The sequence below is a fragment of the Diceros bicornis genome, chromosome 7 (genome assembly GCF_020826845.1).
Source record: "Diceros bicornis minor isolate mBicDic1 chromosome 7, mDicBic1.mat.cur, whole genome shotgun sequence".
In the NCBI taxonomy this organism is placed as follows: domain Eukaryota; kingdom Metazoa; phylum Chordata; class Mammalia; order Perissodactyla; family Rhinocerotidae; genus Diceros; species Diceros bicornis.
This window is the reverse complement of record NC_080746.1, coordinates 52,779,115-52,803,393: the sequence shown is the minus strand read 5'-3', so window position 1 is coordinate 52,803,393 and position 24,279 is coordinate 52,779,115. Positions and strand designations below refer to the sequence as shown.

Below are 24,279 nucleotides of genomic sequence, written 5' to 3'. Positions count from 1 at the left end.
GACTTGCCCACAGCTGCTAAGTGCTAGAGTTATCTGCCTTATTCCTGAACCCCAGCTCCTAACACAGAGCTTTACTGCATTTGGCCCAGAAAGGGCTAAACAGCAAGGCATGCTAACCAGCTAAGTGGAATCTGAGAAATGCAGACTGGGAGGGAAAATGTTAAAAATGCCCAATTGTGAGTTTAAGTCCAACTGATGTCTAGGAAATGCCAACCATAATGTCGCCAGATGAAAGGACTTTTCACCCAGTTCCCACATGCCCTGAAGTGCCCGATAGATGAAGGTACCACGCAGCCCAGAGAAGGTTCCCCAAGGGCCTGGGCCTGCCATACCGATGGTGCAGTGCTCGCCATTCCAGCCGGGGCTGCACTCGCACTTGCCGTCGCGGCAGGTCCCATGCTCAGCACAGCGCGGGTGGCAGGCCCGCTGGTCGCAGGCTGCCCCCGTCCAGCCATCCTCGCAGCGGCAGGTGCCCCCCACGCAGACGCCGTGGCCACCGCAGTCAGCAGCACAGATCTCTGTGGGGAGGAGGAGGACAGAGGAAACCAGAGCCAGGAGGGGCAGGGGAGGGAGGAGAGAGAAAAAACAAGTATTGAGCAGGTCATTGTTGGGAACAAGGGTCACACTTGGCTACCTACCTTGGCTTCTGTGAGCAGTCGGGATTCCAGAGGCTCAGGAGGCTAATCTCCATGGACAACGACCCTCGGACAAGAACAATTCTCCAGGCAGAAGCCTGCCCCGAGCCCATTTCCCCACCCAAACAGGATGGATTGAAGGGCTCTGCTCTGTTTGCTTTTCCCTATTGTCAGCCTGTCCCCCTTTTGTGCTTGCCACTTCCAAAGGGGACCAGCCTTCCGAACAGATGTGAGGAAAAGTCACATTTAATTAAAAATCGGTTATGTGTGAAAACAAAGTGAGGATGAGTCCCTGACCGCCAAGTGACGTGCTTGTGGGTCTGGCTGGGGCACGTGAAGGGTTCTGGGGCCTGCATTTCATTCTAGCCTTGACTGTAACTGAGGTGGGGTGAAAGGGAGGCTGGACGCCCACATCCCATGAGTGTACTCGGGAGGTGGTTCTGTGCTTTTGCTGAGTGTATGCTCTGTCCCGCTCACTGCTTCATCACTCCAACTCCAAGCTCCCTCTCAATGGCCTTTCCAATCCAAAGTAAACAGGGGAGGTGGGGGGCACTGCACAGCCAGACTGGAGCTGCCCAGCCCCTCACAAAGGCTCATCTGTGAGACGGCGCAAACACACACGACCTGATTCACAAGCCCCTCGGGCTCGGGGCCAGCAATAGCTTCACAGTTATGCGAGCAGGGGCTGCGATGCCTCTGAAACACCACTGCTTTTTAGGAAAGAGGCTGAGCCACTGTGGCCATTGATGTTCTCTGCCAGGGCTGTGATGGAGACCCAGACTTGATTCTGTGCCTCATGGCCCAACAGTCTTCAAATGAAAATCCAAACACCTTTAATTTCTTTCAAACTAAATTAACTGGCACCCATGTGCAGTTGCATTTGCCCAGCACTCCCTTCCAAGCTGTACTCCTAGTTTAGAAGCTACTAATGGTCTAGCTATTTTTGAAAAAGGAAAGAAAAGAAAATTAGATCTCAGAGGCTCAGACCTTCCACATCAATCTACAAGGCAAGGGATAAATGTTCGAGAATTAAAAAACAGTAACAATGAGTCACCATTAATGGCGTGTTCCTATGCCAGACAACTTGCCAAGTACGCTACCTGAAAAGAGAAGTACCACAGGCAGTAACACATCAGATTTCTCAGTTGCCCAGAGAAGAGGGAGGCTGCTGGTGGAAAGAGCCCTGACCTGGAGCTGGGGGTCCTGGGTTCTCTGCCAGGCTCAGGAGCTTCTGAGCTGTGTGACCTTGGGGAGGTTCCTTGACTTGGCTGATATGTTGAATGTGAGTGGTAATGATGCCGCCTCACAGCACCTCTGCTGACCATCAGGGCTGTGGTGAGCACTCAGTGGAGTGGACGATAGAAAAGGGTATGGCAAAGATCACTAACTCAAGAAAGGTTTGTTAGGACAGTGAGTTTTAGACCAGGAGTCCAAGAACCAGGGTTGTAAGGTCCGTGCCTGCTCAGCCACTAATCTGCTGTATGACCTGGGGCAGGTCACCTCCCCTCTCTGGGAGTCAGTTTCCTCATCTACGGCAGGGGGACCCTGATGGCATCTACGGTCCCTTCTGGCTCTAAGACTGTGAGAGTCTAAGATATTAAGCACCTGCCATGTTACACAGCCTCCCCCAAGGCTCAGCTCCAGTGTGGCTCCTCCTCTGAGAAGTCCCTTGCGATTCACCCCGTGGTGATTCTCCTGCTCCTCACGTTTCCATATTACACAGTAGAGTGATTTTCTGTTTCCGTGTCTGTCTCATGTCAGACTAGGGACTCCTGAGCCAGGATCAAATTCTTCTGATCACTTCTATACCTGGTACCCAGCACAGATCTCGGCAAGAACAGACTCTTAATTAAGTTTGTTGGATGAGGGATGAATGCGTGTGCGCCCGGGGCCATAGGTGCCTGAGAATATAAAACAATTCACATCCACCCTGCTCAGCCGGGCTAAAGGCAGTCCAGGCCTATTTGTCTGCTTATCTCTAGTGAAAACTTCCCAATCGAGGCGGGGGCTGTGGAGCAGTGTCACTACCTCCAGCAGCCCTCCAGGAACGGGGCTTTCTCAGGATGTTCTGCAAGCTTCCTTTCCTTCTTCTCCCACAGACAACGTCTTGGACTTTCCTCAAGCAAAGAACGACAATTTCCAGGCCCCAGGCCCCCTAAGTCCTGCCTGAAATTTCCATCCCTTCTGCACAGTGCTGCAAGGGCAATGACCCCCGTGACTCTGGAGGCTGGAACTTTCCCTGGAGAGACTCCCTGGGAGGGAGGGGAGATTAGCTCAGCACTTGTTTGTGTTCCCTCAGCACTTTCTCCAGGCGCAGTTTATGATGTGAAAGTAAACAGCCCACAGCACTTCTATTCACTGAGGCGTGAGCTGGGAAAAGGACAGGCTGCTGGGGCAGAGCCGAGGTGTTTTCAGGCAGCAGGGCACACGGAGTTCATGGAGGTCGAGAGCAGAAGAGGCAGGCTTTCCCCAGCGCTTGATGGTCTGCCTTCAGGGCTTAGCTAACAGGTACTTCATTCCTTTATGAATTAATCTGGGAGCAGTGTGGATGAAAGAGTGTAGACTTGGAATCAGATGTGGCTCCGAATATCAGTTCTTCCTCTGTAGAATGGGGATGATGATAGCACCCACTTCAGAGGGTACTTAGTGCTTGATATATAGTAGGTATCGATAAATTCATACGGATTCCTTTTTCCTTCCAATAATATTTCAGCATGCCTACTATGTGCCAGAGACAGTGTCTGGTGCTAGCAATACAGAGGTCAATACGATATAATCTGCCCTCCAGATCACAGTCTAGACAAAGCACAAACGGATATTGGCATTCCAAAGATTATTCAAATAATCTACAGCTGTTACTCACTTCTGGACCTTTCTGCCTATGTGCAATGAAAAAAAACCATGAGTCTCAGGATCAGACAGATTTGGGGTCTACCCTTGGCTTTGCCACTTATTGGCCGGGTAATCTGCAAGTTGCAAGTTATGAAATTCACTGAGCCTTGCTTTTCACATTTGTAAAACAGGTATAATAATTCCCACTTCACCAATCTCACAGGTTTAGCGTTAGATCAAATGAGGTAATGTGTGAGAAAGCCATTTTTGGCTTAATAACTAACATTTATATCAGGCTTTACAGTTTACAAAGTACTCTTTATGTACAGTTTCTCATCTAACTATCACAACAACGCTGTGAGAACACCTGGCTACTATCTCTCCTAGAGGTGAGGCTGCTGAGACCCAGACAGCATAAGGGAACTCTACAAGGTCACGTGTCATCTGGTACTTTTTCCTTGTTTTGACAACCTCAGAGCTAGGCTGCAAGACAGACATTATACAGATAAGAAAACTGATAGCAAAGAGGCAGGCTCTCCTTTGAAGGGACCTCCTGGTTCTCTCAGATCTGCCCCTTTCCCGGCCCTGTTGCTTTTCCTTTGTTACATCCAAGTTAGACCCTGAATATACATGAAGCAAAATGAGATCCCCTACGCAGAGTTTCCCAGACACTCTGTCTCACTTTTCTCATCTGGAGACTGCAGCCCTGTCCGTCTAAACGCTCCCTTTCCTTGCCAGTTTACACTAGATGTGCTCTGGTATGAAGCTGAAGGTGCCTGGTGGCTGGGCACCCCTCCATCAGCCCTTTACAAGCTGGGTTGTGAGCTCTTACACGTTTTAATGGAAGGGGCCTGAACAGGGTGACCTTGATGTTTATGGGGTGCTAACTGATGGTAACACAACCTGTCAGTGTTCAGGTTCTCCTCTGCAGATGTTCTCTTTGCGTGAGTGGAAGAGACCCACCGACTCATCATGGGAGCAGAAACTTGAGATGCTCCTTTATCATTTGGCCTCAAGTTGTAGGCCCCATTGCTACTTTTTTATATACCTGATTTTGTTTTGTCTGTGAAATAAAAGAAACTGCTTTACTTTTTCTTCTCTGATTCTGCTTTGACATTAAAGCAGATGTAACTTCCCAGAGTGGCTGGTGGAAACCAAATAGGTTGATGGTAAAGAATGCGCTTTGACAGCTCATATGCCTTTTACGTAATGTAAGTGCTACTTTGTGAAATTTGGGCCATGGCTCCTTTCTAGGTTTCAAGTTTCCTCATTTGTAAACTGGGGATGACACCAACTACTGTAGAGGGTTGTTGTAGGAATTACTCTCATTTGTTTAATTTCTTGAGTGCTCACCATGCACAAATCCTATAGCAGGCACTGGGATCCAGTGGTGATTACGACAGACATGTCCCTACCTCAAGGAGTTTAAATTCTAGCATGGCAGACATACTCAGTCAATCAAACCAGTTAACAAGAATGGAAATGAAGCTTCCAGCATAAAGCCCGGCACACAGTCAGGATATAATAAACGGTGCACACACATATTCTCATAAGAAAGGAAACAAAGTGTAGTGGCAAGTGTACTAGACTGAAGTCAGAAGATCAGATGTGAGTTCTGACTTAGGCAACACACCTGGTACAAGTGAGCATTTGATAAATGCTAGTTGGCTTTCACAAGATTAACATAGGAGCTCTCTGACTAAATGCTGGAGGGTCGGGGACTGGAAAGAATCTTTTGAAGTACTATGGAGTGCATAATCCTTAGGGTAAACTTGAGTTCAGATTCTGACTCCCTAATTTCTTTGGGTCCCTGTGTAGTCCTTGGGAGAATGACTTAATCTCTCTGAGCCATACTTCTTCACCCCTAAAAATGGGGAGAGTAATAATGGTCCCCTACAGGGTGAGTGGTGATAACTGAAGGAAAGGATATGTGTGAGAGGCTCTATGTAAACTCTGTTATGTACACAACTGCTGAATGAGGACCTAAGATGTCCTGTATCAGCACAGCTCCTGGGCACCTAGCAGAGGAGCATCTTCCTGAAGAGCAAAATACTTGCTTTTCTAGTAGCAACCTCAAAATTTGGGTATGAAGCTCTTTCTCTAGTCACCTGGCATGGCACCATCAACCAAGACCATCAAAACCCAGTTAGAAGCCATTTGTATTTATAGCCTTGGCTTCCTACTGAAATCAGGTGAAAATCCCCAATTCTCCTAAAGTTCTCATTCCAAGCCTGTAAAGTTCTTAACTAACTGTACAGAACCTTAGAGATGAACCAGGTCAGGCCCAAGAACACCTTAGCTCTTCTCCTAGGGAAAGCTTCACCCACAGCACTTCCCTCTCCACCCCACCTCTGCCTTGCCTCACCTGTGTACATGTCTACCTGCTGTCTAGACTGGAAGCCCACCTGATGGCAGGCTCTAGCTTTTATTCATCTTGCTTCCCTGGCAGCAGGTGCCAGGCCTGGCACAGCATGAGCTTTCAACAAATATTTGTTGAAAGAACAGACAAATAAAAAAAAGCTTTATCGAAGAAGCGTATGTCAATTGGCTCAACGCTACCTCAGTACCATATTGTACAAAATATATTTGGTTAAATATATTTATACAGGGGCTCAGTCTCCTTTGTGCCTAACACTCTTATAAACTCATCTTCTCCACTCTCCGACTGAGAACTCTGTAATTTTAAAGTGTCTCAGTCCTTACACCACACACATATCTTCCTTCATGCCAACACCCATGTCACACCCATTCTCCTTCTATGATTGGGAGCAGGAAGAGGTGAAAAGAATAGAGAAAGATACAAGGTTTGGCTATTGATGAACTGTGCCCCAAAGTGTATACACAAGGGAAAAAGCTGTCCAGGCTTCTCTCATTAAATGTTAATCCCCGTATGAGCCTGGATGGAGCCTGGGACCTATCACGGCTACGTTTTAATTTGTCTGGACTTACTTTACAATCTTGTTCATTAAAATAGCTGGTCGGGGAAGCTGTGCCTTTCCCCTAAAGGGAGAGACTTATATACGATTTTCCCATAAAATTTCTTCGACCTGGAAAGATGCTCAAAACTGACATGAGTTTGGGAGAGAGGAGACCCCATCCAAAGATCCTGCTGAACAAGGAACAAATGCAGGTGAAGCTGTTTTTAAAATTCCAGGGATGTGGAAACAGAGCCCAGGCCTCATGTGACCTCCTGGGAAGCCCTTTAATAAGTCTGTATTTAGCACTAAAAGGCATAATAGGGAAAATTGTTTTATTTTGCTTAGGACCTGAGGTTCTTAGAGTGACCTTAAGACATTTTAATAGAAAGTTAAATAATTTTAAATGATTCCTGCTAGGATTTTTCATTTCATCATTAGCTCATCTGAGTTACTGCACAGCTTGGGGAATTTCTCTGAAATTCTGGTGCACTTACAGTGCAAGGAACAGTAGTCAGCATTTGAGGCAAAAATAAGGAGAAAGCAGAGAATCGTTGTTGGTGGCACACAAATATTACCTCATGAAATCCTCAAAACAGCCCTGCAGTTATATTTTCACTCCTGTATCATAGTTGAGGAAACAGCTTGGAGAGAGTAAGTGACTTGCTCAAAGGTACTCAGCTAGAATGAAAGGTGACCATGTTAACATAGGTTTTTGGTCTGTGAATTGTGGGATCAGGTTTAGGCAAAACCTCAGACGTAACCTGCCATATTTCCCTGATTGTTAATTATGTAATAGATCATCACCCCAGCTAGACTGTAGGATCTCTGAAATTGGAGTCTGAATCTCCTTCCTCACCCCAACCCAATGCTTACTATATTAAGTACTTTTCCTTTTGTTTGTCTGTTTATCTGTCTGTTCATCCTCCATCTGTCCATCCACCCATCCATCAGCCCATCCATCTGTCCATCCGCCCAACCATCTAATCATCTAATCAGCTATCCAGTCACCAGGCCACCTAACTGCCCATCCATCCATCCAGCTGTGTGACTTGGGCAAGTTACTTCATCCTTCTGTGCCTCAGCTTTCTTACCTGCAAAATAGGGTATAGACACCAGCATCTCAGGTTCATGTGAGGTTTAAATGAACACTATGTAATGTGCCTAGTATCACGCACATCTTTTGTAGAGTATATGCCCACTATATGACAACTATATCATGTTTACATGCTAGAAAGAGCCAGGGGAAGGGAGGGTTTGACGATACTGGGGGGAGCAAGGGGATGATGTGAACAACAGAGGTGCCTCTCAACAGCTGGAGAGGACTGGATCTGGAGCATAATCAGAAGGACAGACTTCGTGGGCACTCATCCTCTGGGGAGAGGTAGGCAGGCAGAGACCTGTGTAAGGGACAGGCCAGGACAATGAGAAGGCACTTAACCAATGGCCTCAGTGTTCTCAGTGACGTAGGAACCTCTGCCGAGAAGGATGCAGATGGACAGATGTGGAGGTTTGAAAGAGCCCCTTGGGGGATGAGAGCAAAAACTCACAAAGTACAAGAAGAATTGCAGCTGAGAGGGCCCAGGAGAGGCTAAAGATCACGAGCATAACGGGATTTGGCTTACAGTGCTCAGAAGCCCAGCGGTAGGATCAGAGATGGTGAGTCGTTCGAAGGGTCCTGATTGCAAGGTAGATGTGGAAGAAAGACACAGAGACAAGGAAGCTGTGACTGATGAAGGAAAATAGCTGGGGGTAAAGGACCATGGGAACAGGGGAAAGTGAAGGAGAAGGAGGGCAAGCCAGGAGAGAGCTGATGCTGGGCAGGAAGTGCCTGGTTCTGGCCAGGGGATCTCCTTTAGGTGTAAGAGAGAACAAGAGGAGGAAACTTAGAGGAGCAGTTTTGGTGGTCAGAGCATGAGAAGGCACCCTGGAGATTCTCTAGCGATTCTGTAGACAGGAAAGGAGAGAGGAAGGGCCTTGTCCTTTGCCACACAGTGACATGTGTGTCAGTACTTGAGCAAGAACCTGATGGCTGCCATAGGAAACAGTCATCTAAGGGGCCAGCTAGACAAATGGCTAAGAGGAGGCCTCACCACACTCTCTGGCCTCTCCTCTATACCTCTGCACATGCTGCTTCCACGGTCCAGGCTCTCCTTTACCCGGATCTTCACATGTTCAACTCTACATGTGCTTTGAGTTGTGGCTCCAGTGCCACCTCCTCCTTGAAGCCTCCTTCTGGTGCCTCAGCTGGAAGGGGCTTCCACCTCCTGCCTTGCCAAAGCACTTTATGTGGACCCTTCTTTATCAGGGTTATTAGTCTACCTGTGTTGCCTCAAGAACCCTGCCACCATCTACATTCCACAGTGAGTCTTACACAGGAAATGTATCTCCTGACTACATTCACGTACTGCAGATTCCAGTCCTATGAGGCAGGGTGCTCCATGTAACTATTCAAGGTTCTATGATTTTGCGCAAAACAAGGGCTTGGATTCAGGCAAGCTGGGTATAAGAGTCTGCTCTGCTACTTCCCAGCCATGGGAAACAAATATCGCACACCTCTGAGCCTTGTCTTTGTCATTTATAAAATGGTGATAATGATACCTAACTACCAGAATCTTAAAATTGATTTAAAAATATATTGAACACCTACTATGTGCTAGATACCCCTAGAGGCTGGGGATTCAGAAATTATATTAAATTTTCCCTATCCTCAAGGAATTCAAGTCTACCTATGTGTGTAAATGAGCACAAAGCCAGCCACCATGCCCAGTACACAGTAGGCTGATTACAAGTTAAATTTCTCTTCCACAAGCCAGATATCCCTATATTTTGAACAAATTGGTTCAAATGTAGCACTGACCCTCTCTCCCTCCCTCTCTCACTAAATTGGGCAGATGGCTTTTTAGTCTCAGTATAGGTTTTCAGGAAGAAGCCAGAGGGGGAGGAAGGTACAGAGAAGGAGCCTCTGACTTCCCTACAGTAATTAGTCTCCTTTTGACATTGAGGCCAAACCCAAGCCACTCTCCTGTGCTTTTCAAATTTCATCCCTCTCACTGGAGAGTCAGAGCTGCTCCCAGTCATGCCTCTGTCCCACAGATCTAGATGGCGGAGAGCTAATGAGCCTTGGAAACCACATGGCCTTTCACCTCACTGAAGGAACTCAGAAAGCTTTCAAACCAAGCAGAAAAGTGGATTCCAGTATGTTGGTGCAGAGCAGTTTCCACACCTATGCCCCCAGGACTAGAATTTCAAGCTTTATGAAGCACCTATCACAAGAAGTTGTAGTAAGCCACTGCTCTTCATCTTAATTGGAGGGTCTCTGGCTTCCTGATTAGAGGAGTTCAAACCTAGCTTGGAGGAGGCCTCCAAATAGGGTCTGACTTTGCAGAAGGATAACAAGCCAGGAAAGGGCTGGTGGGCAGAGAAGCCAAAGAACGTGACTGGGATGTGTATTTTTAGCCAGACATGGAACGCTACCTAAACCCCACTGAAACGGCCCAACTGGGTGAACTGAAGAGACAGCTGATGTTAAATCCTTTTCCCAAGGACCTCTGGCCCTGATACCCTTTCGTGAAAGGCCCACCTCTCCACCCAGTCAGGTGCTCATCTATCTAACTCTGCCCTGGACAACTCTGCCTAGAGGTCCCCCTGGCACCTGAAACTGCATGCCAATAGTAGAGCGAGCTTTCTAAAACCAACCTGACCATGTTGAAACTCTGCTGGAAACTTTTCAGTGGCTCCCACTGACAGATAAACCTAAACCCCTTCAAGGCAATTCGTGATCGGATGCCTGCTACCTTCCTCACCTCTTCTGCCTCTCACTACCGCCACAAATATCCTAAGCTAAGCCACTCCAAACTACTGGTCTTTCCTAGAAAATGCCATGATTCATGCCATCTTTGTATATGTTGCAAATCTTTGCCTTCCACAATGGGCTGCTGCAAAGGGCTTGCCTCTTCCTTCTATTTTTGCCAACTCAAATCCAAACTCCATTACCCATCTTAAATCCCACTTCCTCCAAGAAGCCACCCTGATCACCTCAGCTGAAAGCCATGGCTCTTTTCCTTGAACCCTTGTAGTATTGCCCGGTATACTATAGTCATAATCCAATTTACGTGGTTCCTGGAAGTGGTACCAAATGAAGTGGCATCTTATAAACCTGATACCTGATTCATTGACTGTACCAGCATAAACCTTGGTAACAGCCAATGGCGGAGTTATGCAGGGGATAAACACAGGCTCTGAAGCCAGAGAAGGCCAGACTTGAATCCTCATGTTCCCAGAGGGTCTTTGGGGAAGTCATTCCAGCTCTCTGAACCCTGGTTTCCTGGGAATAACACCATCTGCAACGTTAGAGGCTTATGTATTTGTTGTTTGAATAAATCATGAAGCATATACATGAAGGAGCTCTGTAAAATGTAAATAAAATTTTCATTCAAAGCATAGTTAGTATTAAAATTACAAATTATCATACCAGCAGTTTGATTCAGGAAGACAACCAGAGATTTTGTATAAGATATCAATTTGGGCATCCAAAAAGAACCTGATGCTGAAGCCCAATTTCAGGAGGGCTTATATTTGCATACCGAAGAGCTCCAATTCTGATAGAAAATGCTCCAGGGCTGTTGGGGGAAATTCTACTAAATTACAGACCTGCCAGCTCCTGGGTTATCAACCTTAACTATGGCAGTATTTAGTAGTACGCCTGTCTGGGCCCAATTTCCCAGTCTTTGATTAAATGTTAGGAACTGACCATCTCACTGTGTCTAAACCTCCACGTGACTTCCCAGACAACTGGTGGGCTCTTTTCTGCCTCCCTCCAACACCTCCTCTTTTTTCTCTGCCGCAGCATCAATTTCTCAGATATTTATTATTCTCAACTTTGATTTCAGGCTGTCACTTGCTGTTGGGAAGGGGTACAGGAAATGTTAAGCCTCAGCGTATATTATTCCTTGGGTGAAATTCTAACCTGAGTTTCTCCTCCCATAACATACCTATACAGAAATATCCCAGCCAGATCATTTCCGTTTGATATTTAATTGGATGTCGGTACTGTGCTTTCTGGGCTGAGAAGTTAATGCTTCTCAGAGAGGGAACAATTCTGGTTACACAAATGAGACTTGTTAACAGGGGAGAATGCTCAACGCTGAATCTAATTTTCTCTCCCATCCATGAACAGAAGACAATTTCTCTGGCATGAAAGCATCTCACTCAGTCTTTCTGTCATTAATAAGAATTAAATTCTGTTCCCTCGAATTTAAATGTAATTATATTTTGCCTCGTAAATAAAATTGAATTACCGTTTTCAAAATTTAGCACTAATGCAACTGCTATGTTTAGAGCTCTAATTCTTTTTTAACCCTGTTGCTACTTTCAGTTTATTATTTTTTTTAAAGCAGTGGGTTTATGTTTCTGTCCATGGTGACTTAATTTGATAACAGAGCTTTTCTACTCCCTGTCCATCCAGTCGTAATTGTTATTAATTATGCTTTGTAATTTGCTTTTGTTTTTGGTAGGGGAAGAAAGTCATAGAGAAGAAACTGGAAGCTCAGTGGATCTGAGTTTGAATCCTAGAAGGTGCCCCTGAGGTAAGGTAGAACCTTGGTCAGGTTGACCTGAGAGCTAAAGAAAGAGCCCTGATGTGGAGTCTGAAAGGGACACCTCCAACGTGCATTGAAAAATTTTTTAATCCAAGATTTTCAGCAAGGCATTCAGTGGACTCCATGATTTGACCTTGCTTACTCTTCTGGTCTTACTTTCTCCACTCACCCCCGTGACTCCTACTCTCCAGTCAGACTATGGTAGGGCTTTACAAACAGATGATGCTCTTGCACAGTTCTGTACTTCTGCACATGCTGTTCCCTCTGTCTGGACTGCCCTCCTCTCCTTCGCCACCAGGGAGCCCCCTTCAGTCCCCTCTCACCAACAGGCTCACGAAGTGCCCTCCTTGGAGAAGACTTTCCCAGATTTCTCTCCTACCCCTCTCCTGGTCGAGCTCACTGCTCCTCCCTTGTGTTCCCAAACCCCACCGTACACACATCAGTCAGAGGTCTAATCATGCTGCATAACTAGGTGTTGCTCCCCAAGTGGACTGTGGGTCTTTGATCCTTAGTGCCTAGAACAGTGCCTGGCAAATAGGGAGGCCAGAAATGTTCACGAGTGAATGAAGTGGATGTGGGTGCCTGTCAGGGGCGGGTGCGGCTCTGGAGCTTTCCTGGGGTGCTCTGTGGAGGCTGTGCTCTGCTCTGGAATGGAGCTCAGGAAGCTCATTATCCTGAGAGGAGGCCGATGATGCTAATGCTGTGTGGCCCTTCAGCTATTGTTTGGGGATAAATGTGCCAGCACATTAATGACTCTTCATCTAGATTCAGTGACAAGCGTCGGGGGCTGGAGGAAGGGGATGGTACAAAGTGTCAGAAACGACAAGGAAACTGAGCCTCTGAGAGAGAAAGTGAGTTGTTCAAGGTCACATAAACTCAAATCCAGGTCTCTGGCTCAGAACTTTCACTATAAATACTGCCCTCAATCTTAAATTCGTTAAGAGTCTAAGGACTGTTTGGCTAATTTAGATTTAATCATGTGTTCTAAAAATATACACTAATACTTTATTTACTGAGTGCTTACCAAATGCCAGCCACCATGCTAGGCATTTTATACATACATATTAAAGCTAATTTGAAAAACAACCCTGCAAGGCAGATATTACTAGCCATATTCTATGGGTAAACTCAGTCTTGAAAACCTAGGTTGGTCCCACTCCAAATTCCGTGCAATTCTTACTGACTGCACATGCTGCCTCCAAACCTGTACCACTGAATCTCTAAAACATCTCCACCTGTTATCCCATGAAACCCAATTGCAATGAAATGATAAGAATCATAAACCATCAGCATGAGCATTTTGCAGGCAGAATCTCTGCCATGTACTGCTTCTCTGAGCCAGCAACCCAAAGGAATAAAACGTAGTGAGAGGACCCTCTCAAATAAAAGTCATTTATGGAAAATGAGATTAGAGAGAGCTCACAGAGCAGTGGAAACGAGGAATGAACGTATAAGGGTGAAGACAGAGGCTACTGGGCTGGGGGTGGGGAGAAGGAAGACCCCAGGGAGAGCCAACGGAGGGGCAAGTGAAGAGTCTAAGAGATCGCGTTTGAAATGGTATCTTGGAAAATGCCACAGAGCCTGAAATCTTCTTTAGAAGTCATTAGGCTCTGAAAGAAAGGTAGGCTTTTCCAATTTTAAGGACCATCTCAAAGAGGTTAAATCTTCTCCCTTTTCTAAGGCAGCTCTGAGCCAAGAGGATGAAAAGCCAACTAAAGCACTTGGGGGGATGGGAGGAGGCCTTCTGCTCTGCAGTGCTGCTGAGCGTGGGGCCCACTTTATGCAAAAGCTGATGAGGCATCTGGCCCAGCAGGGCTGCTCCCTGGGGAAGATGGCTTGAAGGAAGTGAAATGATGCCAGCTCTTGTCCAGGAGGGGTTCTGGCTGGCTGGCACTGCACACGAAATTAACATGAGCTAGGTCTGGAAAGTGACAGAGAAGGAGCCTAGGGATTTGGTTTTAGCCCTGTAGAGTGTTATGTGAGTGTGTAAGTGTGTGTGTGTATGGGGGAGGGGGGATGGAGAGGAGTAGGAGGAGCCCTGAGAGAAGGGATTGGACTGTCTGTCTGGTAGTAAGCTGGGATCTTCCTGGGCAGAGCCTTTAGGTGTAGCCCCTCCCTCCTCCTTAACCATTCACTATGTCAGTCATTCATTCCATAATCACTGAGATCCTAATGTGGGACAGGTCCTGCTCTAGCAATATCGATAGACCCTGACCTTATGGAGTTCAGAGCTTGGCAAGAGAGAGGCATGATTATAGCACATTGCTCAGCATACCACAGAGCTTAGGAGATGCCTTGGAGGCTTGGTTTGAATCTGGATTCAGCCACTTACTAATGGCTCAGAGAAGTTAAATTCCTTGCCAGCATTACTAATGGGGGGATGCTGGCAAGGAATTTAACTTCTCTGAGCTTCAGTTTCCTTATCTGGAAGATGGAACTAGTAATGCTTCCTTCACGGGGTTCTTATGAACCTTAACTAAGATCATGGTTGTAAAGCTCTTAGGTAAGTACCTGGTACATGGTAAGCTGGAAGAAATGGATGGCTCTTTAGTTAACGCTCCATCCTTTGGCTTATCAGGAAGAAAGACAAGATTACTGACAGGGAACTGTCTTTGGACGGAAAGGGGGCTTGAGGCAAGAGCTGAGGACTCGGAAACAAGGGGTCTGGATTTAATTTGAACTCTGTTACTGATTAGCTGAGTTACTTTGGGCAAGTTGTTTCCCCTCTCCAACTCTCCCACCTGTAAAACAACAGCAGTAGTAATCACCACCACCACCACCATCATGGCCACAATCCCAAACCCCAATGACTGAGGATGTGAGGTTCCACTGGGCCCAGAGTTGAGGATAGAGATGCTTTGGGTGTAGAGGGTGGAGCATATAATCCATGCTCTTCCAGGCCACAGGAATCTGTTCAAACAGTTATCTTCTGTGGTTTGTCAAGAAGGAAGACTACATGAATGAGGCTGGATTTAAGGAGGAACTTCTGAGATGAGCCTGAAAGCCAAGTTGCTGGGAACTCAGGGGCCTGGGTAAACACATGTATAAAATCTGACTTCACTGTTTCCACAAACCTAACCAAAGTGCTGGGGAACTTGTCAGCTCACATTTCATTACAGGCTGGTTGTTGAGCGCAGGGCATGTTGATTTAAGCTGCTTTCATTAAATCCTGTTCTCTGTGCCAAACAGCAAGACACTCATCTCAGAGAAGAAATAGTCCTCCTTCCTAGGAAGGACAGATGACGGGGGTCCATATTTGCCAACCCACAACCCGTAGTCAGTGCTGATGGAGCAAGGATCACTTAGGATGTGTCTGTTGGCCTGCAGCTCCTCATGGGAAGGCTCTAGGCAGTATCTCTGCCAGCCCTGCCATGGCAGGAGCAAACAACACAAATAATGTGGCTAGAGCTTCTGTTTGCTGGGTGTCTGAGCTGTGCCAGACACCGCGTTAACTATCTTACCTATATTTTCCCACTGAATCCTCACCACAATACCATAAGTAATTCTACCTGAGAGGAAACTGAAGGTCAGGGAGGTTAAGCAACTTGCTGAAGCCATTCAACTAGTGGGGAGCAGGTTTTCCGAAACGAAGTCCAGTGCCTGTTCTCGACTTTGTAGCTAACTCCCTGGACATAAAGACAGTTGCTTGAGGCATCCAGTCAATAACAGCTTCACGGCAAAAACTCAATAGTTTTCAAACAGTTTCCATTCAGTGAAAGTGCCCTTGGAAAGGAGGTAGGAAAAAGATGTGAGTGCTCACTCTCTGCAGGGACTGTGCTAGGCGCACACATGCGTTCTGTAATTTAATGATCACGTAACCCTCTGAGGAGGGCACTATTCTCATCTCCACCTTTTGGATAAGGACACTGAAGTCAAGAAAGTCAAGTACCTTGCCAAGGTCACACAGTGAGCATGTGGCAGAGCCAGGATGGAGCCCAGGCAGGTACGCCTATACAGTAGGGGATGCAGAGAGAGAACCACCACTGGTGTGGTTTCATTAGCCTTCAAACTGGCTTCCAGAGGGGAAGCAACAGCTGAGGAGATACAGTGGCCTGTGGGGAGGCAGCACGGAGTGCTGGGAAGCAGGCTAGGCCTGGGCCCAGGCTGGGCTTTGACTCTGGGCTTGGTCACGTCATGCACCAGCACCAGCGTGCCTTAGGCAAGTTGTTGCAACTCTCTGAGCCTCAGTGGGAGAATGGAGATGATACTACACCCACCACCCTGCCTCATGGGCTGTTGTTGTGTTGTGTGTGTGTGTGTGTGTGAGAAATATCTTTGTATGCTGTGAAGCACTCAACAAACACAAACTTATTACTATTGCGAGGGGAGACAGTCATTTTGAAGTCATCTTTTAAAATTCCTGGCCTTGTGGCAATCATGACACTGTTTTAGTCAGTTATAGGTTAGAGATTTAAAAACTATAATCCAGATTTCTGAAAGGCCATATTTCATCTTGCCTCTACAAAATGTCTTCGTTAATGTCAAGGGCTCTCACCAATGGGTGTTTTAATCATAATCACAATAGCTAACATTTACTGAGCCCATGTCATGGGCTGAGTAGCATGCTAAGTGCTTTTTTACATTATCTTAAATAATTCTCCAAATAATAATTTTCCAAATAATAATCCCAGAAGGTAGGTACTAGTACTCTCTCCATTTTATAGCTTAGAGAGGTGAAGTAACTTGCTCAAAGTTATAACTAGTAAGTAGCAGGGCCAGCGTTTGAACCCAGGTCTGTTGGACTCAGGGACTCTTCTCTCCCTTGGAGCTCCTTTGCTTTTGCACATGAGGCCACATACACGTGTGATACCAATTATGGGGAGTGGTATACACAGAGTTGAGGAAGATGAGCTCTCATAATTCTAGTCAGAGTCCCTTCCAATGGTTCTGTTGTCACTTTTTAACAGTGCCAACTAAAGAATACTTAGTGATCTCACCCAAAGTTATACCTGCCTCTGCCAGAGGCTGTGGAGTTTCATCAAGGATTAACAATGCACAGACAGTTATATACCTATCATAAATTAGCTTTGTGGCCATATAATGAGCAATATAACCCAGTGTAGCTTTAAGAGGACCATTTATTATATTGCCATAAACAGATCTATATAAAAAGAATTATTCCTAAGATCCTGCGCATCTGTGTTTGCAATCATGTCTTTACGTGAGCTTTGCAAACAAGGATAAAAGTCCAATTTAGGCTGCATGTTGCACGTCAATTCTCCATTCAATGGGAAAGGTAATTCAAAGTATTTCGGAGGCACAAATGCTGCATGGATCTCATTTTTGACAAAGGTCTCGACCATCTTTCCTGATCACAACCAGAAATGCTAATGCACAACATAATGAGCTTGTTTGAGCTTCACTTTGTTTAAACAGCATGGTGTGATGGGGAAAGTGATTTAGGGTAAAAAAAGGGAGCTGGAGATGCTATCACTTTTTAGCTATGTGTCCTTCGGCAGGGTTACTTAAAAATTCTTTGGGTCTAAGCTTCTTTACCAGTTGATTTCTCTTCACTTGTTTGTTTGCTGGCTCCCCACCCCCTTCCCAGAATGCAAGCTCACAAAAGTGGGGACTTTCTTTATCCCCTCTGATGAGAAGAGTGCCAAGTACACAGTGGGTGTCTAATAACTATTCACTGAGTAAAGTACTGTGTAAATTGGTAGAACAGGGATGATGACGCCTTTTTCACAAGGTTTTTGTGTGGATTTAAGCAGTGGACACTGTTTAAACGAGATATTAGAAGTGAACATACTACTTTATACCAATAATGTGTTGGGTGATTTGTGTATGCTCTCATTTAATCTTCACCTTGAGAGGGTCTAGATATAAACAGAAGGCGGCCAATATAATTATCCTTTGAACTTTATATGTATAAACCCTGTAGTAAACCAAATACCACCATCAGGAACACATTCAATCATGAACACATTCATGTATTTGTCAATATTGACTGATCAGCTGCTGTGGGCCAGGCCTATGCTGAGTCCTGGAAATGTAGGGGTGACTAAGACATGTTTGCTATCCTCATGGAACTGACAGTCTAGCAGAGGATCCAGCCAGAAAGGCAGATGGGGCCAGATCACAAAGAATCTGAAATACTAGAGTGAGTTTGGACCTCATTCTGAGGGATGGGTGAAACCAAAGTGTTTGACAGCTGGGACATGAGTTCTGTAAAGCCCCATCCCTGCAGATCTCACTGAGGCACACAGTCCCCTACGGCCTTGCTTCACATCTTAATGTGAGAGATGAGATTTCAGTGAAACACTTCCATAATTATAACTAACATGGTCAAGGGGCAATGTTTTGAATCTCAAGGCCACCACTATGGAAGGAATGATGTGAAGATATGATTTTTGAATCCTCTGCCCATCTGAGAGTAGAGGTGTTGAAGGCTAGAGTTCAGGGAAAGAAGAATAGCATTCAAAGACATGGGTAACCCACTGTTACATGACTGAGAACAGGGTCAGGGCACCGATCAGGACTGAATGGTGAACATGTTACAACAGAAACCTCCTCCCTCCATTCACACCGTGCGCCTCTTCTCCCCGCATTTACCGATAGAACAGTCATGTCCAGTCCAGCTTGGGTCACAGGTGCAAAGTCCGGTGTCTGGGAGGAAGGTTCCATGGCCCGAACACTGGTCCAAGCATGTGGCCCTGGGTGTCTCACAGTTGGCGCCCCCCCATCCCACAGAGCAGTGGCACTCGCCTCTCACACAGACACCTCGGCCAGAACATGTGGGGTCCATGCAGTCCACTGTGACCAGGAGGAAAGAGAACACAGATAAGCATCTGATCAGCAAAGGTGAGGCTTCTTCAAGCAAACGACGACACTTTGTAGTGGAGGGGCTTCACACATGCTGGTGGAAGGACACAGATTTCCCGTGGAGAGGCTACTTGGTGTGGTGAAGAGCCATAACTCTGGCTGGTAGACCTGGGTTCCTGACTCACCTCTCTGAGTCTCAGTTCTCTTGCCTGTAGCATGTGGATACCAATTCCTACCTCTTGGTTTGTGGGGTGGACAGAGTAAGAAATACATATCAACGTTAACACAGCACCCAGTGCCTCCTTATGTCTGTAATAACTGCAATAATAGAGGACAGAACTGTGTTTTGTTCACTTCTGTATCTCTGCCTCCTAGAACAGTGCCCGCACACAGGAAGTACTCAATAAATCCTGGTAGAACAAGCTATTATTGTTTACCACTTAATAATGCAGTTTCATTTTTGTGAATGTGGGACTAAAACAAAGAAATTCTTTAATTTAAATGAGAATTTATTTTGCACTTAAATTCCTTTAGATTTTATCATCATCTCAAAATTCTTGTGATTGATATAAACTTTCAAGCCTCACTTTCCAGAGGGCAAACATATCAATGACTATTTAAAATTATATATGGTGGCTTTGTACAGCATCTCCACTCCTGGTGGGTGAACTATACAGCTGTTAAGTCATACCAAGTGACCCCTGCAGGGCGCCTAGGGCCCAAAGTCAAAGTGGTCTCAAGAGACCAACCCAGAAAGAGGGAAAGAAGGACAACAGCATGGGTCACCTGCTTTGTGCCTGCATTATAGGAAGTGCTTTACTACATTATCAGACTCAGTTTTCTCAGTAACCCAGCGAGGTACAGATGAGGAAACTGATGCTCAGAGAGGTAAATAATTTTTGCCTGATCATACAGCTAAACCCTGCCAGATAGGAATCTGAAGACAAGTCTGTGTGATTCTGAAGCCAATGATATTTCTCTTACTGGGGCTGATTTTCCTAAATCAAAGCTTTAGTTATGGGGCCACACAAAATTAACAGAGACCTCAAATCTTCCATTAAGCACTGCACAGAAAAAGTAGAAGAGTATTGTGGGCTAACCTATCACGTGGCTCCAGTTCACATGGAAAGTGCAAAAGGCAGTGGACAGAAGACAGAATTGGCAAAGGAGGTTAGTCCGTGTTTGGACTCAGCTGAAAAGTTGTTAGATCAGCCTTGCGGTTTAGGGATGCAGGGGATTCTATTCATTCTGCGATTGTAAGGGGAGAGTGGTGTCCTGGTCGGCCCAACATGCAGCTGCTGGATGTTGAGGGAGTGTTGATGGAGCCGCAGTGCGCGAGTCAGGCTCCTCCTTACAGGAGCTCATGTGGAAACCCTGTGCTGCAGAGGAAAGAACTCAGCATTTGACCTCTGCAGTCCTAGGTTCAAGGGTCACAGGACAAAATGTACTGGTTCTGTGACCACGGTCAAATCATGTACCTGTTCTGAGCTTCCCACCTATGACGGAGGTACGGTAAAATGACCTACCTCTTAGGTTGCTATAAGGACCAAATACTGAGGATTTGAAAGGCCTGTATAAGCTGTAAACTGTTGCAATGAAGTTATTTTTCCATCCTATCAGGACATTCAGTAGCATGACTTGGGCAAACTGTGGTCAGAGCTCATTTATAATTCAGACATGCTTTTACTTTATCAATTAAATTTTATAACCCAGTATATTTGATGTTTGACAAAAGACTGGGAAACCCGGCCTGGGTCTATTAGTCACAGACACAAATGGGCGGAGACTTTACAAATGGCAACATTCTGGGAAGAAAGTGTTTTTTTTTTTTTTTTTTGTGAGGAGGACTAGCCCTGAGCTAACATCTGATGCCAATTCTGCCCCCCCCCCTTTTTTTTTCTTGAGGAAGAGTGGCCCTGAGCTAACATCGTGGCCTGGCCATCTTCCTCTACTTTATATGGGACACGGCCACAGCATGGCTTAACAAGCAGTGTGTGGGTGTGCGCCCAGGATCTGAACCTGCGATCCCTGGGCTGCCGCAGCAGAGCATGCGCACTTAACCACTTGCGCCACCGGCCAGCCCCAACAAAGTGTTTTTTTTTTGAGGACCAGCTTATTAAGAAAGCCCTTTTACTGTTTAGGTTTTTAAAGAAGTTCAACTTAACGACCTAAATGATAAATAAGAAGATCAGAGGGCAGGAGTAACCATTTGCTAAAAACATAATAATGATAACAACAAAAACAGCAATAATAACAATTAGCATTGGGCCGGCCCGTGGCTTAGCGGTTAAGTGCGCGCGCTCCGCTGCTGGCAGCCCAGGTTCGGATCCCGGCTGCGCACCGACGCACCGCTTCTCCGTCCATGCTGAGGCCACGTCCCATATACAGCAACTGGAAGGCTGTGCAACTATGACATACAACTATCTACTGGGGCTTTCGGGGGGGGAAATTAGTATTAATTTAGTTCCTCTTTTGTGCCATATTTCATTATTAAAACTTTTATATACATTATCTCATTTAACTCTAACAACAATCTTGAGGTGGTTACCATTATTATCCTCATTTTACAGATGAGGAAACTGAAGCACAGAGAGGTTAAGTAACTTGCCAAAGATCATGTAGTGGTGGGTGGAGATAGCTTAAGTTTGAATCACTCTTTCCTGGTACAGATCTCTTGTTATTTCCTCTATAATTTTAGTGGTTCAAAAATACATACATACATGTATACAGACATAAGCACATAAAGTGGTTAAAAAATAGAAATCAAAACAAAACAAAGAAAGAAATAGGGCAAAGTGGAGAATTAATAAAGCCAAATGAAGGCAAAGAATCTCTTCTCTTGTAGTCTCTGGACACCATTTAATAATGGTGAAAGCATGACCTGTCAGAGTTCCCGGTAATTAAAAATAATAAAAATAATAATAGTGATAAATTTTCATGACCTGTCTCAGATCTCAGAACCTCAGAAGGATTATTCCGGCCCATTAGGCTACTATGATAATTCCCTAGATCCAGAGAGCTTTCTAATTTGACAGGAAACAACTCAGCAATTCCTATCCCGAGGCCTATAAAGGCATTTCCCGTTCTGTGAGCGCCGGGACTCCAGCTTTGGGTTGGAGCTGTCTCTGAGGCGCCCCCGAGGTTGAATCTATAAATCTGCACCGTTAGCGAGCAAAGCGAGAGGGTGCCAAGTTTAGCAAGAGGCCCTTGGCGTCACGGTCCTGTTCTTCCTCAGACATAGTAAGTCCGATAGGGACCTGGGGACCAGCAAAGTGAGTCCCACGCTCTCAGAAGATGGTCCAGGCAGGAAACCACGATCAGAAGGAACTGATGAGAGGCTACCTCCAGGCAATCAATCATCAATCATCGCTTCTGAAGGTCAACTTGGCAACGTGAGTGTGGAGCACGAGGGACATTTTAAAGAGGACTGCGTCTCGAAGGAAGGAAGCTCTGGAAACCTTAGCTGAACTGGCTGAGATTCCTGCCAGGAGGACATTGTCCTGGCTGACCCTAAACCTAGGGCCATTATCTATGCCACGATGACACTCTGCCAAAGAGGTCCTATGTAAACTCTGGATCTGCCCTCCCTTTTCCGGGCCTCTTGGGTCACAGGAACTCTAGGATGGGATTAAAATGGTCTCCATCACACTGGGATAGATCGAGATTTATTTTGCAGAGCTGTGCATAACATGGGAAGAGCCAGCAGGCCTGGGGTGGGGGAGCTCTATGCTGAAGGAGTAGGGGAGAAGTTGGCAGGGAAGTGGTTTGAACTTGGTTTAGAAGACAACTTAGTTTCTTAGAAGAGGTGCCAAACAGTTACATTTTTTACTCTGCAGAGCTTGCCATTCAAGCCAAAATTTCTGGCAAGAAATGATGAGGCCTGCATGGCCAGGCTGCAAACACAACTTTTTCCCTAAAATGTTCTACACTTCAGTGACCAGACAAGCTATTAGACGCTCTTCAGGACCCAAAACACAGGGTCTCACTTTTCACTGCAAAAGGCCCAAGTTTTTCTCTTCTGCCCCTCCCCCAACTCCCTCCAAGTGTCCTGTTGGCAGGATTCAGGCTTCAAAAAATACGGGGCAATAAACTTCAGAAGAAGGAAGAGGGAGAGAGAGAAGAAAAAGTAAGCTTGTTAGCTGATGTTTTATAAACACAGTGAAACCCATTAGAACAGAGCTGAGGGGGGAAGGGGAGAGAGGCAGAGGGAGAACGAGGGCCCGGAGAAACCCCCATTATAAACACAAGGACCAGGCAATGACGCTTCACCAGAGCAACAGAAATAATAAAAGGAATCAGTACCAGATGGCCCTCCTCAGAAAAGAAAGCAGGAGTGAAAACATTTCTTTTCAAATGATAACGTAAATCAAAGAGCTAAACAACTTTTTTCTCTCTTTGTGAGTAAGCCTGCACTCTGCTGGGGCAGGGTCCAGGGCCGGCTGACGTGGAGAAGGACAACCACCCTGCCCTGGAACATACAACACGGTGGGGCTGGGGTGGGACGGCCCCACAGTTTCAAGAGGAATCCCCTCTTTGTTTTTCTTTCCTTCTTGGGGTCTTCACCTCAAGTGACCAAAATGAAAAGGGAAAACAGAGGAAGGTCACCACTGTCAGGATAAGAAAGCCAAGTTCCTTTGTTCAAGGGGCTGGCGTTCTCCTCTCTCAGACAGCCCAGAGTAATCCCCATCAACGTTAATAGGTCTGAATCAGGATCTCCAGCCACACGAGGGGTTTACAGACAGTCCGTCTCGGAGACAAGATGGATGCTTTTAGACACTAATCCCTTCCTGTCCCCACTCTTTTAAAATGGGTCCGTTATAGTCTCTGTTTTTTTTTAGAGAAAATGAAGCCTTGAGAGGGGCTATCTGTTAAATCCCAAATGGGTTTAGAAGACTAGCTCTCCTTTGAGCCTCTTCCACCCACTGGAGAAGGTGCCAGGGCCCTAGATGGTAGACACTGAGAGGTAACGGCTATTAACATCGTCCATCAGTTTCAGTGGCAAAGTCCATCCATTTTAAAAGACCTTAGATAGAGTGAGTGGATGAAATAGGAAATGTGCTTCAAATGTCCCCAGAATAATACTAACAATATAAGAGCTCACATTTATGGAGCATTTACTATGTGTCAGACTCTGAGCTAAGTGTTTTACACAGGTCATTTAATTCAATCCTCCCAGCGGCCCTCAGAGGAAGGAATTCCCATTTCACAGATGAGGGAACTGAGTGGCAGAGCCAGGACTCAAACCTACATATGATTCCAGAGGGTGCACTCTTAAAAGCACCTCCGTACTACTTGTGGATAACACTCCTCCTATCATCCGGAAATCCCACACAGTCAAGAAGAAAGAGTTCTGGATCTGAAGTGGGAAGACCTGGGTTGAATCCCAACCTTGCCATCAGTTAGCTCTACGACCACGGGCATGTCACGGCCCCTCCCTGGGCCTCAGTTTCTTGTTCTGTGAAATAGAAATATTTACTTCTCTCACCTGGTTAGATTTTCTGGGAAAGAACTGACACCACCATTAAATTGGCA

At 46.0% G+C, this 24,279-nt stretch overlaps 1 protein-coding gene across 1 annotated transcript in view; it reads right to left on the bottom strand.

The window, feature by feature from the left end:
* Positions 1 to 24,279, bottom strand: part of TENM4 (teneurin transmembrane protein 4) — a 397,674-nt gene that overhangs the window by 118,356 nt on the left and 255,039 nt on the right. Inside the window, 2 exon segments of the mRNA XM_058545514.1 lie at positions 333 to 518; positions 18,538 to 18,738. Coding sequence (XP_058401497.1) covers positions 333 to 518; positions 18,538 to 18,738 — 387 coding nt within the window.